We start from the raw sequence: 19526 nt of genomic DNA on the forward strand, positions 1-19526 counted from the left end.
TCCGGATAATCTCATTTCTGATCTTATCCTTCAAAGATACTCCGAGCATAGCTCGCTCCATAGCACGCTGAGCGACTTTGAATTTGTGGACTAGTCCCGCAGTTAGTGTCCACGTTTCGGCACCGTATGTCATGGCAGGTAAGACGCATTGGTTGAAGACTTTCGTCTTCAAACATTGCGGTATAGACAACTTGAGGACTTGACGAAGGTTGCCAAATGCTGCCCATCCCAAGCGAATTCTTCGATCGGCTTCCTTCTCGAAGTTGTTCCTACCGATTTGTATAATCTGTCCTAGGTAGGTATATTCACTAACAACTTCGAGAGGTTTGCCCTCGACGTATATCGGTCCCGGCACGACATGCCTATTGAACATGACCTTGGTCTTGTTCAAGTTCATGCCGAGACCGACACACCGGGAAGACTCGCCTAGGCTACGCAGCATTTCGGTGAGTTGTTCCAGCGACTCTGCTATGATGACGATATCGTCGGCAAATCGAAGGTGTGAGATGTACTCGCCGTTTACATTGACTCCATACCTAGTCCAATCCAGCGTTTTGAAAACGTCTTCCAACGCGTTGGTGAACAGTTTCGGGGATATTACATCCCCCTGTCTCACCCCTCTGCGCAATTGGATCGCCTTCGTCTTACAGTCCTGGATGTGGACAGTCATTGTAGCGGCGTTGTACAGACATCTCAGTACCTCGATATATCTCCAATCGATATGACATCTCTGCAATGAGTCGAGCACTGCCCAGGTTTCGATGGAGTCGAAGGCTTTCTCGTAGTCCACAAATGCCATACACAGCGGCTGATTGTACTCTTCGGTCTTCTGCAAAATCTGCCGAACAGTATGGATGTGTTCCACGGTGCTGTAGCCTGATCGAAAGCCGGCTTGCTCTGGGGGCTGGAACTCGTCAAGTCGTCTGGCGAGACGGTTCGTGACGACTCTTGAGAACAGCTTATACACGTGACTCAGGAGGGAGATTGGTCTGTAGTTTTTCAAGAGGGTTTTATCACCTTTCTTGAAAAACAGTACCACCTCACTCCCGCTCCACGTTTCCGGGGTCTTGCCATGTTGGATGACGGAATTAAAGAGGCTTGCTAGCTCTTTCAGGACCGGAGTCCCGCCTGCCTTAAGCAACTCTGTTGTGATTCCGTCATCTCCCGGAGATTTGTTGTTTTTAAGCTGTTCTAGAGCCGCCCTAATCTCTCCTTGGTCAACGACCGGGAGCTCCTCGGAGTAATGGCGCATAAGAGGGGCGCGCTGGTCATCAATACTGATTCCCATGGGTTTATCCGATCTTGAAGAGAACAACTGCCCATAAAACCTCTCTACTTCTCCGATAATCTCAGGCCTAGAGGTAACGACCCCACCATTTTCAGTTTTAAGTTTTGTCAGACGCGGCCTCCCAAACTTGCGAGCGAACACTTTCGATCCCCGATTTTGCTCAATCGCAGCCTTGATGGCACGGGTATTGGAGCGTCGGAGATCGCGTCGCGTCAGCGTTTTTATTGTTCGGTTTAAGGCCTTATCTGACAAAAACGATGGTAGTTCTCGTCGTTTTCTCATGAGCTCGAGTGTCTCAGCAGAGAGTTTTGGTGCGTTGTCTCTTCTCTGTGGCGGAAAACACTTGCGGGATGTGTTTTGCAGTATTTTGACCAGCGTGTCGGTTCTCTCATCAATGCTGCTTATGGTTTCCAACGCGGTGAATTGATTTTGAAGTTCCATTTGGAACTTTTCGGAGCCTTGAGCAGCTTGGAGCATGGTAGGTCGGAGAGTAGACCTCATCATTCTCGATCTTTCGGCTTTTAAGTTGATATTTAGAGTGCCTCGAACCAAGCGGTGATCACTTCCGGTATTAAACCTGTTGATCACTGAAACATCTCTAAATATGTGCCTTTTATTCGAGATGATAAAGTCTATCTCGTTCCTTGTCACGTTATCGGGGCTTCGCCAGGTCCACCTCCTCTGAGGCTTCTTTTGAAAGAAAGAATTCATCAAAAAAAGCCCCTGCGCTTCGAGAAAGTTTACCAGCATTTGCCCCCTGTGATTTCTGCAGCCCAAGCCAAGACTTTCGATTCACCGCTATCTTGTACTCCCACTTTAGCATTAAAGTCTCCCATAACAACATTGTAGTGGGCCCTCGAGGTGTCGTTGAGGGCCTTTGCGATGACCTCGTACATCGCTTCGACCACCTCATCAGAGTATATCGAAGTTGGCGCATATACCTGTACAACCTTCAGGGAGTACCTGTCGGAAAGTTTTAGGACAAGGTACGCTACCCGGTTCGACACACTACTGATTTCCACAATGCTGCTAATGAGATCCTTTTTGACTAGACCGACACCACCCTGGGAGAGGTTATCACCTTCGCGGAAGTAGAGTAAGTTACCGGACTCTAGAGTTATCGTGTCCTCCCCCTGTCTTCGGACTTCAGATAACCCCAGTATATGCCAGTTTATATGACTTAACTCTACTTCTAATTCGGCGAGGTGATGGTCCAGCCTCATCGAGCGTCCATTATACGTTGCCATTTTCAGTCGTTTTATACGGTAGCCTGCCGTGAACCGGTGATTCTTAGCACCCCCTGCCCTGCCGATACCGCGACCGCTACCTTGGTCGGGCCTAGCGGGCTTGCCGGTAACTGGGGGCCTTTTTTTGGGCGCATCTGCCATTTAGGGAGGTGGTTTGCCCATACTCGCCGCGCTGGGCAGGCGTGTTGGCGAGCGCAGTAGGGGGTAAGATGTTTATGGGAGGGGACGCTGCTGCCCATCCCCCCTTTTCCCCGTCCCTCAGTCGCCTCTTACGACACCCACGGGATGAGATTGGGGGAGTACTATTCTAAGCCGGTACTCCACGGCGAACCTAAGCGGTAGGGAATTTTTATATATGTACTGGAAAAATTCTGCAGAAGTAGATGTTGAACTACGAGACCAGTGACGCAGGATGTTGTTTCCTCCATTCTTCGTCTTCTACGCATTTCCTGACGATCCATCTCTCTTGCAAGAAACTCAACTTGTCGCTGCAGTGTGTTAAGTGCAGAAATATAAATGACTTAAAGGTCGTGAATTCTGAAACCAGAGAAGAAGTTGTAGTAGGCGAGGAAGATTTTTGTAGATCTTGCTGGAACTTTTGTTGATAAACAATTCTGTCATGGCAGACAAAGACTCTTTAATGGTTTCCATAATGTGCTGTTGTGATGTGGTAGTGATAATATAGAGTGAAATTATACAGGAGAATACTTGCTGAGGGGTAATGAGATGCTACATATGTTTAATCTATAATAACATTAACTTAAAATATTTTTTTTAAATAAAAGTTTATGAGAGCAAACAAAAACTTGACTATATTAATTTACTCCTACCCGCCAAAAACCACCATCCCACTCATCAGATATTTTACCGCAAAACAGCCGTACTTGGTATTGTTGTGTTCCAGTTTGAAGAGTGAGTAAGTCAGGCACAAGGGACATAACATCTTAGTTCCCAAGATTGGTGGCGCATTGGTGAAGTAAGCGATGGTTAACATTTCTTACAATGTCAATGTCTATGGGCGTTGGTGACCACTTACCTTCAGGTGGCCCATATGCTCGTCCACCTTCCTATTCTATATAAAAAAATGGAGTTATAAACACTTGTACAAATTATAAATAGTAAAACACCTGCGCAAATGACTGTGATATTTAAAGGTGACTTAATTAATCTCTATTAAAAAGACTAACCCTAACGAATATAATTTTTATTTTTTAATTGAAAATATGTAGGTAGAATATCCTTTACATCTTCAATGCGCTTCCAAATTTGGAAACGTTCTTGTTACACTGGCTCTGTGGCCTCTCAAACCGCAACACAATAATATTAAGTATTACTGTTTGGTGGTAGAATATTTAAGCCATAAGCCGAGATGGCCCAGTGGTAAGAACGCGTGAATCTTAACCGATGATCGTAGGTTCAAACCCGGGCAAGCACCACTGAATTTTCATGTGCTTAATTTGTGATTATAATTCATCTCGTGCTTTACGGTGAAGGAAAACATCGTGAGGAAACCTGCATGTGTCTAATTTCACTGAAATTCTGCCACATGTGTATTCTACCAACCCGCATTGGAGCAGCGTGGTGGAATAAGCTTCAAACCTTCTCGTCAAAAAGAGGAGAGGAGGCCTTCAGCCCAGCAGTGGGACATTCACAGGCTGTTACGGTAGAATATTTAATCAGTGCGTGGTACTTACCAGTAAATCCGTCTATTGCTACATTTGAAACCCTAAGAATGATTTGGGGATTTACGGCTCCTAGTACATAAATAGTTCTTAGTACACTGATTCCAAAACTGAGTAAGTATAAACAATTTCAATAAACTATAATTTTGTATAATTGCCCTCACCAACTTTTTTTTTCACTGTAAAAACGCGTTTACGCGTTTTCCCCAATTGGAATACTCACTAAAAAACCACCACCTTTTCGAGGGACGTCACGGAATTTGCGCATACTACCGTGACGCCTCGCCACTGCGGGCCTTCAAATCCTAGGGGGTTCTCGGGGTACAGAGATCTCCTAGCCGACGAGTCACCTTCAGACTTACGCTGGTAATGACCGGTTACGGTTGTTTTGGAGAATACCTGTAGTGTGGACCGGGACACCGCTCAGCATACGCTGGAGGTGTGCCCCGCGTGGAATATGGAGAGGGAGATTCTGGTCCGCGAAATCGCAGAAGACCTGTCCCTGCGAGCAATCGTGTCGGTCCGCAGGGAATCGGCGTGAGAACGTCATGGCCTAGAAGGAGACCGAGGAGCGGGAACGGGAAAGGGTCGATCCTGCTCGGCTGAGACGACGTCGGCGTCGTCTCGGCCCTCCCACAGCCCCGACGCCCGAGTCTTAAAAAATAGGGCGTAACCCTGGGGCCGTGGATACGTGAGGTGGGGGCCTCGCGTATCTTATTTCAGACGGCCCTGAGGAAGACGGCAGCCGGGATGGCCTCGCGCTGCCGTACGCACTAGCGAGGAATGCGCGGGGGGGGCGTGGGAGAGGCTGCGGATGCGTTATATCAACACGATCCCGCAGCCTGCTGAGGACGGCCATCACAGTGGTAAGAATCCCACATAACCCAGTTCCTCACCCCCATGGAGGCTGGGTTTAATAAATTTTGGATTTATATTAGTATACTTGATAGACTTACCGTCATCGAAATCACCCAACATTCATTATTATCAATCAAATTGTCTTATTGCCTTTACTGGTGACGGAACCAGCCCGCCATAGAGGATCAGAATTGCGACTCGAAGAAGAAATACTGCTGGCATTCTTGCCATCATTTCACGCGGTCATAATTTTTACAGCTATTTTTAATTTATATTTGTATATACTTAAGGCGTTAATGTAAATAATAATGTATATATAAATAAATATTATAATATATTATCGTACATAATAAGTTCATAGCTTAACGTGTTTTCCACAGCTTCAGATATTGTTGTTATTTGTGAATAATTCAATTCAATTCGAGACGCGTAAACACATATAACGTTTTCAATTAAATATATTTTAAATTAATTAACAATTAAGCATATTATAAATATGATAAAATTCGTATATTTGTTAATATTACTTCTATCGGATGTGATAGCCGATGACAATGATTTTGATCCAGTTGGGAGCCCATTGCTCATTGAATATCCCTGTCACGATACTAAGGACATTGTCACTTGGTTCGATCCTGGCTTACCACCAAGGGAGAAAAATAGGTACTATGTCATAATTAACAAATATTTTGCAGCGAATTCCGTGATACAAGTGGCTTTTGATTCGGATGTGAATATTATGCATAGACATCAAGTAAGTATATAATTTTTTTTATATAATATTTGAATATAATAAGATAATGGCTCAGTGGTTAGAAAAAAGCAACACCAAGCTATCATGTGCTTTATGTTTGCTCGCAGGTGAAGAAAGACATGATGAGGTAACCTGTATTTGTAGTATGAAATTGTATTAAACGTATATCCAGCATTGGAGCAGCCTTTTCCTCTAAAAGTGGGAAGGCGTTTTCCAGCCGTGAGATAATTACAGACTGTTACATTTTTACTTACATGTAATTTATTGTTTTTATATTTCAGAAAAATAAAAAGCTTGCCAAAATATTTGTAGGTACCAACGAGACCCTAACGCTCACTTTTGTCACTCCTCTCATGGGTTTTGGTTTTATTGTGAAAGGCGTTGTTCCAGGAACGAATCCTTATTTCGAAAGTTTAACTATAAACGGTGAAGAAGTCTGCAACCAACCAAACGTGGTAATTAATTAATTTCTTATTAAAAAGAATAACAGAATCGCATTGTACCTAATAAGTAATAAATACCAAAACATTAAAAGATGAAGCTACCGTAGTTTGTAAAGCAGACACGACATAAAAGTCACTTAGTATTTTATGTTAATTTTAAGAATAAAAATAATTTACAAATGAATCAATACAATGTCCCGTAATAGTTGCTACGGGCGGCTTTGCCCACGTTTAAATAAAGTGGCAAGTGTTTAATACCCTATGGACTTGAATGTAGCCTTGACTCTTAAATATTATCATGACCGGTTCAGTAGTTAAGACGTGAAAGCGTAACAAACAAACAAGCTCACTCTTGCATTTGTAATATGAATTAGGATGAAATTTAACAAATACTTTAATACGAAATGGTAACCATAGATTACATCGACAATGCGCCAGCAACCTTGGAAACTAAGATGTTATGTTACTTGTGCCTGTAGTTACACTGGCTCACTCACTCATAAAACCGGAACAGTAATACCAAGTACTGCTGTTTTGCGGTAGAATATCTGATGAGTGGGTGGAACTTACCCAGACGAGCTTGCACAATACACCACAAGTATAATTAATATAATCCTGTAAAATGATTAATCGAAAGCGCTTGTAAAGGCCTTGAATAAAGTAAATTTTGATTTGGTTTGAATTTATATAGAAAAGTCAGCTTAGTTAATTTAATACATTACTTATTAAATCTAATACATAAAATTACATAAGGGATACCTCGAAGAATACATAGCAGGTACATTAGATAAGGGACCGCAGGGTAATTGTGGACGCCGTAAGGTAGACCACACTGAATTGATAGTAAAAGGTGTTCGTACTAAACCTGGAGATTGGCCGTGGCACGCAGCAATTTTCAAGCTTAAAAATGAAGTATTGCAATATATGTGCGGTGGAACATTGATCTCCAAAAATTACTTATTATCTGGTAATTATTTTTTCCTTCAATCAGTCATTAACAAATAACGTCGTGTAGTTTTTAGACTCAATGTAATATTCCTGTTACTGTTTTACCCAACTCGTCATATACTGCCATACAGCAATATTTATATATACTTATATATATAGATATTGTTTGATACATACGATTTGCTTTGAAGAGTGAGTGAGCAAATGTACTAGAAGTTCGTAATAGACGATTTTTTCTTAATGAAATAGACAGGCGGTTGACCACATGATGGTAAGTGGTCACCACCGCTTCTAGGTATTGGCGATGTAAGAATTATCTAACATTCCTTAAATCGTCAATGCCACACCAACCTTAGGAACTAAGATGTTATGTCCCTTGTGCCTGTAGTTAAACTAGCTTACTCACTCTTCAAACCGGAACACAACATCACTGAATTTTGCTGTTTGGCGGTATAATATCTGATAAGTGGTTGATATCCTACCACAGACAGGCTGGCACAAAGCCCCACCACTAAGTAATGGTTAATATTTCTTACTGTACCAATATCTACGGGCAGTCGTGACAACTTTCCATCAGGCCTGTCATATCAATACAAAATTGGATTATAATTTTATTTATTCTTATTTCAGCTGGTCATTGTGTTACTGTAAAAGGGGTTCCAGTAGTACCGAGCGACCTAAACGTTGTCCTTGGAAAGTATAATTTGATTGGAGGTGATGTTGGAACACAAGAAAGAGAGGTATGCATCTAATATACTAATCTATTATGTACTATGTATATTTTATAAAACAACAAATTTGTATATTCATTTTCTATGGTTGGAACAGCTATATCTCTGCTTAATGTGTCATATTAATTAAATTAAACTAAATCGATTTTGGTGCGGTTTTCCTTCAATGGTAAAACAATGGTATATGATAAGACTAATGACATTGTATTCTATTTGGACTTATGTCAAATAATATCTTGTGGTTTATTTGTATTTGTTTTCTACCATAACAGCCTCGTGGGCTTAATGGTTAGCTTATAAAACTGTAGATTAAGAGGTCCTGGGTTTAAATCACAGGCCAAGACAAATATAAATAGGAAGAATTTCGAAGTAGATGCGCACAGTTGGAATTTGGTAAAAAGCACTTCAAAATTAGTTAGTTCTGCATCTGAACTCTTTTTGATCGTATAGTTTTTGGCATTACAACGGAGATTGAGGAATAGAGAAATATTTTACTCCCTTGAGTCCCTCAAGATGACATAATCAAATGATTATGTCATCTTGTTATATTTTCTATTGTTTAATGATATATCTCGACAAGAAACTACACTCATTAAAACAATACCCTTTATTTTTTTATAGTTTTAATCACGATCAGATCAGATCACCGTATACTGTATGGTGAAAGTACAGTAAGCCATATTTTAGTGCATATACCAAATCTTATCCTTTTTTAGTACAATGTGCTTATATTAACATATATGTATGTAATTAATTAATGTTTTAAGCTATTTTTTATTGTGTAATGTGATGGATGGCGGTAACTTTTTTTTTTTATAGAATAGGAAGGTGGACGAGCATATGGGCCACCTGATGGTAAGTGGTCTCCAAACGCCCTTAGACATTGGCATTGTAAGAAATGTCAACCATTGCTTATAGCCAATGTGCCACCAACCTTGGGAACTAAGATTTTATGTCCCTTGTGCCTGTAATTACACTGGTTCACTCATCCTTCAAACCGGAACACAACAATATCAAGTATTGCTGTTTTGCGGTAGAATATCTGATGAGTGGGTAGTACCTACCCAGACGAGCTTGCACAAAGCCCTACCACCAGTAAATATTACTACCAAAATATATATAATATACCAAAATAAGTAACTACCAGTAATTAGTAGCATTTACCATGATAATTACAATATTGTTTTTTGAAGTGATACGATGTTTAGTGTTGGTCTTCCTAGTAAAATAAATAAAGTACGCGTGCTATTCATACTTGAATACTTGGTAAATTCTTTAATACTGCAAAAATACTTCAGACATTAACGTTTATTTTCAGGTCCACAAAATAATCGTACATGAAAGTTTCAACTATACGAATTTAAACAATGATATTTCTCTACTTAAATTTAAATCTGAAGCCATATTTACTGATTATGTTCAACCTGCTTGTTTGTGGTTCAGCAAAGCTGATAACAACAGAAATGATAATTTGGCTACAGGTCAAATTTTTGGAACAGTAAGTTTTATAATAATTGATACAGTATGAAAATAATGACGTCGAATGAATATTAGAAGCATTACAACCACTTGTGGTTTAGTAAACAAAACTGATCTAAATAAGAGGTTGTTTATAATGTATTTATTTAATTGTGTATAATATAGCATGAAGATGATCGTTTCCTTCTTAAGCTATCATCTAAAAATTCATTCTTTTAATATCCTTTAGCTCATAATCGTTCTTTAACTGCATGTGAGAATATCCCATAAAATATATACCATATGAAATGCGAGATTATATTTCAGGTTGTAGGTTGGGGATATGATAGTAACAATGCTTTGACGCACCAGCTGCGTCAAGCGAAGATGCCTATCGTGTCAGAAAATACATGCATAAAAAGTCATCCTCTATTTTACGCAAATGTTCTAAACGGCAACAAATTCTGCGCTGGATATCACAATGGTAATGAATACATAATAACGATATCTGTTTTAATTATTTGTTAATACTAGCTTCAAGCCCGCCTAATCCGCCTCCAAAAAGTAAAAAAAATTAAATCGCATGGATCCCTTTGAATCGCCCGGCCGTCTGATTCATACCGCGGTGTTATATCGTAAAGTTTACGAATGATGGAGTGAAACTTTTTTAAAGTACTAATATATTGAAAATTACAGCTTTCGAACAAAGGTGCGTAAGCAGCGAATATCGGAACAATTAGATAAATTAATTTACGCGTATGTTATCGTGGTAGTGATAGTTCCATTATCTTTTATTTTAAAATTGGTTGGCAGATTGGCAAATGGACCGCCCATATACATCGGCACTAGAAGGCATATTAACCATCCCTCACATAGCCAGTGCGCCACCAACCTTGGGAACTAAGATGTTATGTTCCTTGGGCCTGTAGTTACACTTACTCACTCGCACTATAAACCGAACCACAACAATACTAAGTTTTGCTTTTTAGGTTTAGGTTAGGTTTTTAGGAGTTGATGGTAGCTACGAGCTTGCTTAAAGCTCTATTACCAAGTCTATTGTCTCGAAGCAATTTCTCACTTAAATCTTGTTGTAGGTACATCTGCATGCAATGGTGACAGTGGAAGCGCTTTCCAGGTCTTCGTTGCTGATAAAAAGCAAGATTCTAATTCAATCACAACTGGTTCTTGGTACGTTCGTGGTATCGTATCTGTCGCAGTTGCGAGTGCTGATCATAAGACATGTGATCCGAAACAATACGTCGTTTTCACTGATGTTGAAAAATATAGACTATGGATTGATGCTTATTTGGAAAACGAAAGAAATTGAAGATTTTGTGTCATAAATACATAATATTTACTGATAAAATTCACTGTATTTTTTTATTAAAATTAATTTTATAAACCATGTTTCTGATAGCGGTTTCGTCCGTATGTAAGGTACTTTCCTATTCTGTAGCTCTCACAATGTTCATGCAAAATTTCATGACGATCGGTTGAAATAAATTTACTATTGCATTTATATTAGACGTCCGGTCTGAGCATATATAATACATGTCAAAGCTATTGGTTGAGTTACATAGAATTGTGAAATCATCTAGCAGTGAGATACAAAGTGGATCGTATAAAAACATCACTGAAAAACGACATATATTATTTGACTTTAATGGTAAATAATGGAGCTCTGACAGAGCTCCATTATTTACCTTAATCTTAAACAGATAAAAAATTATCCATTATTAAATAAGAATAAAATAATAATAATAATAATAAATATAATTTTTGCTATTAAGAATCCCTCCAAAAAGATGTAACGTGACTTATTTTCTTTTTTCAATAAATTAAAAATATAAATCCTTTATAACTAATTTAATTAGGATTAGGATTAATAGTTTTTAGGATTTGAAAACTAACTAGCTTCTTTATAATATTAGTATGATTCTGTGAATTGATAGTTATTTTGTGGTACAGTATTTTGGTACATAATAATCTGATATACTATCAGAACATATTGTTTATATAGTATATATAGTAGTAGTAAATATACTATCCCGTAACAGCCTGAGAATGTCCCACTGAGAAGGTTTTTAGCTTATTCCGCCACGCTGCTCCAGTGCGGGTTGGTGGAATACACATGTGGCAGAATTTCAGCGAAATCAGACACATGCAGGTTTTCTTACGATGTTTTCCTTCGCCGTAAAGCACGAGATGAAAAATTCAGTGGTGCTTGCCCGGGTTTGAACTCACGATCATCGGTTAAGATTCACGAGTCCTTCCACTGGGCCATCTCGGCTGTTATAGAAGGTCATTCTCCTCGCGGTGAGCCAGTTGTCAAGCTGGTCTGAGTTGACAAACGCCTTTTTAATTATACAAGCACTCTGTCCTTACATTGGTCAGGTAGCAGACCATAACCATGACCCCTGACCGACTACGGCAACGGCAACCAATATCTCAAGAGTGAGAATATGCAGGATATTTCATAATTAACTAGATCAACATAATTAGAATAGAATATGCTTTATTGTACACCGAAAGAGTTACAGGAACATACAGTTATAAACAAAAACACAAAAAGAAAGTTTCTAAAGATAAATTCAACATAGCATAGATATAATTTTATAAGAATGGCAGAAGCTGCGGATGCATTAAATTGACACGACCTCGCAGTCCCCGCCTTTTCTGACACGTACCGAAGATGACCATCTCAATAGTTTTATAGGTAAGGTGAATACTCAATTGTTACACAATACACGATGTGTCTTAATTAAGTTCTAAATGGCTTTACATATAAATGTTGTTTAGGATACGTTAAACCATTCTGTCTCCTTTTTTTTAATGGCAAACTAATGATGACGAAAGAGAGAAGGTGTTTTAACTAAACACCGCTATACAACATTTATAAGTAAGGTTCCTTATGTCATTTAATAAGACATTTAGTCGCACATCTTTAGAAGTATGCCAGCTGCTTAACGTTTTTTTAACATAATTTTTTTCAAATCGAATGTACGTTTACTGATCAATAGGAAACAAAAATGTCAAAAATAAATAAATACCGACTTTTAAGCCGAAGTGTAAGCGTTCAATAAATAATTGTCAGTGGCTACCAATTAAATTGAGATGGGACCTTAGATTACATACGTGAATAAATGATATATTAAAATATATAGATGAATTGAGCACCTCCTTATTGACTAGGGACACCTTTAAAAAAAGTACATCAAAACAAATTCATCCGTTTAAATATATACACACATGGTATTTGTGTTTAAATTTTAAGACTCCTCTTTATGCGTTCTTTAAAAAGAAAAAAAGGGAACCTACATTGACTAATTAATTACGAGTCCATTGTTTACTCAGTGGTAGTAGTAGGGTATGGTAGTAGGCAGATAGGGACAGACACAAGTCCCTTTTTAATCACAAGGTTAAATAACTTCTTAATCTCAAGGTTGGTGGCTCTTTGGCGATGTAAGAAATGGTCAATATTACCATTCCACATACCATATATTATAAATATACAGCAAATACAGGTAACATACAAACCGGTGATATATTTACATGTTGCATTTTTTTACATATGTTTGTTTATCCAATGAATGTATTTTCCTACGTCAGTAAAAACTACATAATATTCAGGATCACAAATCGCCTTGTCGATCCTTGCCACAGTTTGTGAGACGATGCCTCGAACGAACCAGGCTCCATTCGTTTTACTGGTATCTTTTTCTTTATCTGGTATAAATACTTGGAAAGCGCTTCCACTATCACCGTTACATGCAGATGTTCCTGTAATATAAATATATCACTATATAATATAGTAATACGATAAGAAAATGATTCAATATTGACAAAATAATAGGTACGCTGCTTAACCTTATATAAGTTCTGAGGTATCAGTATTGTTCTTCCCCATTTAACTACCATAAATAATGAGAAAAATAATTGTTACATAGGAAATCATACGAAAAAATGTTATTAATTTTTTTTAGATACTTTTATTATGTCTAAAATAGAATAATCCATACACAGCAAAGGGAATAGACTTACCGTTTCTATAACCAGCACAGAATTTGTTTTCGTTGAGTACAGTTGAGTAGAAAACGGGATGACTCTTTATGCATGTATTCTCTGATACAATCGGCATCGAAGCTTGATTAATCTGATGTGATAAAGAATCACTTATGTCAAATCCCCATCCCACGATCTATAGAATAAGAAATACAGTTTACATATTCACATTCACTTGTTTTCTATGTACAACGTATTAAATACAAACAAATCCAAATATAATATATAAACAATCGCATAATGATAAATAGATAGATACTATTTTACTGAACAACACAAATAATAAAAAAAAATACAGAAGCAACTTTATCCGAATGCATTCATTATACCGAAAAAATAAATGAGAGTGAATCCCCTTGTACAAACTACCCTATAACAAGTTAAAAGGGCAGTAATAGTTACCGTTCCTAAAACTTCGTTTGTTGGTAATTTCTCTTCAGCTTTGTCGTACCATAAACAGGCTGGTTTTACATCCGTAAAAACAGCTTCCGTTTTCAATTTGACCAAAGCGATGTCGTGGTCTAGATATCTATGTTCAAACTTGTCGTGTAGGATTATTTGATGGACCTGATTGTAAGAAATAATTAGAAATAATCGTTATTTAATTTTGAAAAGTTACCGTCTGTAAGTGTCCCACAGCTGAGCTAACCTTTCTCTTGAGGTTTGGAGTTTATTCCACCACGCCGTTTTCCATCACCACTCAGCACGAGATATGTTACAAGCACAAATTAAGAACATTAAAAGTGGTGCATGCCTGAGCTTAAATCCGCACCTAAATTCCTACCTTAACTAAATGCAGGCGAAGCCGCGGACGAACACTAGTAAATAAATTTTGTATCAACAAAATAACAATAAAATCAATGGTAGAATTATGTATTTCTTTCAAAAAAATCTAGTTTTTAATTATTAATCAAAATTACTGAAGTATTTGACACTATGAGACATATAATGGCGTTATATAGAACTAATTGTACAATTGATCTAAAAGACTTACTTCTCTTTCTTGAGTTCCAACATCGCCACCTATTAAATTGAATTTTCCAAGGACGACGCTCAATACTTCTGGTAATAGCTTTACGCCTCTCGAAGATGCACAATGTGCAGCTGTAACGATTTAAAACGAATATTAGTATTTTATACAATATTAACGTGAAAATTTAAGAGAAACATGGAATGATTTTCGACACTTATTATGTCAAGCATTCAAGTTACGTCTGCATTTTTGATGAGAGAAATAAAATATAAAGTTTATAAGTAAGACATTTTCTCAAAATAAATACATGTCATAAGTACATAGTTATATTTAATTGATAAATAAGTAGATTTTCAAACGATGAAAGGAGAACAATGATTTCATTTGTTTATTAAAAATATTTAAACGCTTATTAGCCAACGAACTATTTATACAATTTAGCGAGGTATTTTATTTTTATTTTTGATAAGTATGTAATTAATCTTATTTGTGATAAAAGTATTTTATGTAATTACAAATTTTGTGTTGGCGCAATATTCTTTTCTCATTCATCTATTTCTATCTTTATTTACCTCAATATACTTCAATCTTTCTTGCCATATCAACTTGCAAAGCCCATCTAATTATTTACATTAACTTTCGTACCACACTCTTTTATATATGAACATAATTATTTATAAAAACAATATACCTTAAAGCCTTAAATAAATACAAATAAAAATTAAAAATAGTTTCTGGACAAACCGAGATCGCGTGGAATGGTAGCAAGAATGCTAGCAGCATTTCCGCTTTGAATTCCGATTCTCTGGGCGAAAAATGAACCTCCTCTCACCAGTAGAGGCAATAAGACGGGGTGTAATATTTTTGATGAAAGTTTTTTTGACGTCAAACAGAATGCATATACGTACAAAATAGCATCACTTATGAGTACCTACGTAAATAATAATAGAACAATGAATACCTGTTAATAATAATAATAATAATATATTATAAAATTTACTGGGATAGAACGATCAAAAACGACCAAACCATACATTATAATAGACCGGATATAACAATGGTAGACAAAATCAACAAAATAGTTTTTATAATCGATATTGCAGTATGTAGCACATACAACCTACTCAGTACATACAATGAAAAAGTAATAAAATACATAGAATTGGCTTCTGAAATTAAAAAACAATGGTCAATAAACACTGAAAATTTTATCAATCACTCTTTCCAGTATAGGTGTTGTCCCAAAAACACTCAAGACTAATCTCAATATTCTCCAAACGTCCAAGTCTATTCCCGCACTTTAACAAAAAGCAGTCATACTGAACACCACACGTCCTACTCGAAAGTTCCTCACATCGCCATTGTCAATTTAATATTTAACAAACCTGTCACGCTTGGTCATGGCCCGCGTGATAGTTAAGTAGTGTAACTTAGTTAAAAGGGAGATATAAAAAAGGTACAAAGAAATAATAATAATAATGTGACCTGTTAATACAAAGTGTTCAGAGATTAGGGTTCCACCACAGATGTATTTTATAGACGAACGGTCTAGTTTATACAAAGCAACATGCCAGGGCCAATCGCCAGGTTTTGTCGGTGCAGCATTGACTATCAGTTCCGTATGGTCTACTTTACGTCGTCCGCAATTCGTCACTGGTTCTCTACTTGCACTTTCAGCGTGATCTTTGTATCCAGTTATATACTGATCTAAAAATCCCTAAAATTATTTAAATGAAAAGATAGTATATTAAAATATCACCTTTACCGTTTAGCATTTATAAGCGTCTTAATTTATTTGAGATAAATTACCTACTATATAGATTCTTGAATTCTTGAATTTAAATTAATCGAAAATACATAAGCTTTATGTTACACAACCATCATGGACTCATTTTTATTGAATTAATATTACTTATACTGCTGATATTACTTACTCCAAGTGGTTCTTTGCAGTATTCCTTCGAATTAATTTTGACGCTTTTAAAGTATGGAACTGTTCCAGGTGTTAGACCTCTGACAATGAAACTAATACTTTTACTTCCCTTAAAAAAATTGATATCAAAAGTATTGCTTTCATCTTTATTTGCCCTTATTCTTGCAAAACTTCGATCTTTCTGTAAAGAAAAAAACGTTAATAATTCAATCAATATGTAGTTTTGTTTTTGTATATTTCGCTTCAGTAGTTTCAAATTTCGAATGGAGCGGGCTGGAGTACAGTTGACAAATACTTGTGACATAAAATATAAATAATAGTGATTATTGAAAGATACATATTATAATTACATTTTAACACGTTATGGCAATAAGTGATCTTGTGGGAGAGTGTATGTGTTTATGGACATAATTAATATTCCTATTTGCTCCTCCAATTAAGTTGTAGTAATATAAACTGATGAATTTTCAACCTCGACCAATTTTCAACACAAGGGAGATATTAATTTGTGGAGTTCATGCGCAGAACCAACGGCGTCGCGTGCTTTCCAGGGGTCGGGAGTGTAAACGCTACCAACTACTACGCTCCAGGCTGTTATTGAGGACGTATCGAGAGAAAAACTTTTTTTTTTTATTGGCCCGATCTGGGGTTTGAACCTCGGACTTCCGGGGTCAGCCTTAACTTACCACTTACAGATCAATGAGGTAATAAAATGTGATAATACGGCAGTTAAATAAAAAAAATGTATCAATAATTAGTTGAAGACAAAAATAATATGTAATTATTACATCTTTAATCAAGTTAGAAGTGTGTACACCCCCGTGCCTCGGAAAGCACGCAAACCCGTTGGTCTTGCGCCTGACCTTGTTCTTATCGTGTCGGATTGCCGTCCCATCTGATTATGAGAGTTAGAGAACAGAGAGTGCACCGGTGTTTGGGCACATGCTTGTGCACTATAATATGTTCTACGCAGTTGGCTAATCTCTCTTGAGATTGGTCGCCGTGGCCGAAATATCTCCGAAGGACATTATTAATATTTATTACGTCTTCAATATAATATTAAAATATAATAAAACATTTACCAATGTAATGCTCGCATCTGCGTCAAATTTCAATACTATTACCGAGCTCGTCGGAAATTTTTTACTTATAAAGACAGTGTAAGTATTTTCCTCTTCTGGAGCGAGCCCTGGTTCAAAGGAAGCTGATATATCCGTTGAACCATTGCATGGACGAACTAATAGCAACGGATTACCGATGAAGGTCCATCCTGAATCATCATCTCCATTTACATTTAGTAAAAGTGTTATGAAAATGTAAAATAGTCCCTGTTTTATATTCATAATTCCTGTTTCATATTCACTATTCCAAAATCTGTAAAATGCAATTAAATTGATTTAAATTCTTTATGAATATCAACTTAATAACTTTTTTTATTAACTTTGTTGATTTTTTATTTACACATTAGTTTTATCTTTTTGTTCTTTGTTTTTAAAGTTTTCTTTAACTTAATTTTATAACAAGCTTCTCATTAGAACTTAAATAATAAAACTCTTACCTTTATAATATATAGTTCATTTGTTTCTTTTAAATCACAAAAATATAGTATCCAAACGATTTTCCTTATTAGATTACATTTATTCGTGTACTAAGTCACTAACACTTTATAACCTGTTGCCTTCTTGATCTCGTCTGACCAAGGTCACAAGAGCAACGCAAGCGTTGTCATATTGAAAAAACGAAACAAATCATCAATCCATTTAAACAACATTTTAAAATCATTCGTTTCTTGAAAAATTTGAAATTGTGTTATGTTAATTATAAAGCTTTTTCTTGTAATAGGATACTCACATAGTTATGACCATGTTACGCCAGTGTTGCCAATTTAATAGGTGCAATTTACACAGAAAATCATATTGAAATGGAATGATATTATCAGGTCCTTACATATGAAATTGGCGTTTTGTACGGGAGGAATATAAAGTAATTTTTTTTATTGTAAAATATATCAAAGTCTGCACCGTTTTTATCTATGCACTTTTGCCATCTCATAGGTAGTTCATTGATCCCTTTACTAAAAAAACCATGGGGGCGAGAATCAATAAATACTTTGAAGGTGGTTTGGACTGCCGTATCGGAGTTAAATTTTTTTTCTCTTAAGAAGTTGTCGAAATTCCGAAAAAAATGGTAATCTGTTGGAGCAAGGTCCGAGAAGTATGGTGGATGTTGCAGAAATTCTAATTGTAGCTCATCTAACTTATTGGTTGTTTGTTGTGCAGTGTGTGGTCTTGCGTTGTCGTGAAGCAGCAGTGGCCTAGAGCCATTGACCAATCGCGGTTGTTTAGAAGCTAGTTCTTCCTTCATGGTTTGCAGTTGCTGACAATAGATATCTGCCGTAATCGTTTGGCCAGATTTTAGAAAGCTGTAGTAAACGACACTGGCGCTAGTCCACCAAACACTCACAAGTAACTTTTTCTGAATCAATTTTCGTTTAGAGCAGGATTTGGCTGGTTCTCCAGAGTTCAGCCATTGCGACGAGCGCTTCCGATTATTGTACAGTATCCACTTTTCATCTCAAGTAATGATTCGATTTAAAATCCCTTAAATTATTAAATCGATTATAAACGTCGGTTGAGCAAAGTGTCGACGCGTGTTTACAAGTTCGATTAACTCAATTCATGAGGTACCCATCGATCAAGTTTTTTTACTTTCCCGGTTTGCTTCAAGTAGATTAATACAGTTTTATCTCTTACCCCGAAGCCTGCAGCTATCTCTGAAGTGCTTTGTGAGGGATCCGCTTCCACAATAGCCTTTAATTCTTCATTTTTCACTTTGGTCTCTGGCCGTCCGTTCAGAACTAAACCTGAATTCTGAAGGTCGAAATTTCCAGAACGAAAACGTTGAAACCAAAAACGTACCGTGCTTTCTTTTGCGACACCAGCGTCGTACACATCATTAATCCTTCGAGCTGCTTCTGCAGCACTGGTGCCACGGTAGAACTCGTACTCGTAAATATACCGATATTTCATGTTTTCCATTGTGCGGTAAAAAGCAACGCCAAAGAAAATAATAATGAGGAAAAAACAAATGAATGACTGTTTACAAAATTCAAATGTACCAGCTAAATGAATTTATAAATTTGAATATGG

At 37.1% G+C, this 19526-nt stretch overlaps 2 protein-coding genes across 2 annotated transcripts; one reads left to right on the forward strand and one right to left on the reverse strand.

Annotated features, from left to right (window-relative positions):
- Positions 1 to 5489: 5489 nt before the first annotated feature.
- Positions 5490 to 10775, forward strand: LOC126777534 (chymotrypsin-like elastase family member 2A). The gene is made up of 7 exons (XM_050500582.1): positions 5490 to 5829; positions 6111 to 6284; positions 7026 to 7239; positions 7851 to 7960; positions 9270 to 9449; positions 9737 to 9893; positions 10504 to 10775. The coding sequence occupies exons 1-7, from the start codon at positions 5572 to 5574 to the stop codon at positions 10734 to 10736; spliced, it is 1326 nt and encodes a 441-aa protein (XP_050356539.1). The 5' UTR covers positions 5490 to 5571; the 3' UTR covers positions 10737 to 10775.
- A 1129-nt stretch (positions 10776 to 11904) lies between these two features.
- On the reverse strand, positions 11905 to 18208 carry LOC126777537 (chymotrypsin-C-like). The gene is made up of 8 exons (XM_050500584.1): positions 17936 to 18208; positions 17460 to 17751; positions 16379 to 16558; positions 15930 to 16161; positions 14466 to 14575; positions 13874 to 14038; positions 13451 to 13607; positions 11905 to 13189 (listed from the first exon to the last, which is right to left on the reverse strand). Exons 2-8 carry the CDS (start codon positions 17718 to 17720, stop codon positions 12975 to 12977), a joined length of 1320 nt encoding a protein of 439 aa, XP_050356541.1. The 5' UTR covers positions 17721 to 17751; positions 17936 to 18208; the 3' UTR covers positions 11905 to 12974.
- Between the last annotated feature and the right edge of the window lie 1318 nt (positions 18209 to 19526).

The sequence above is a fragment of the Nymphalis io genome, chromosome 23 (genome assembly GCF_905147045.1).
Source record: "Nymphalis io chromosome 23, ilAglIoxx1.1, whole genome shotgun sequence".
NCBI classification, from domain to species: Eukaryota; Metazoa; Arthropoda; class Insecta; order Lepidoptera; family Nymphalidae; genus Nymphalis; species Nymphalis io.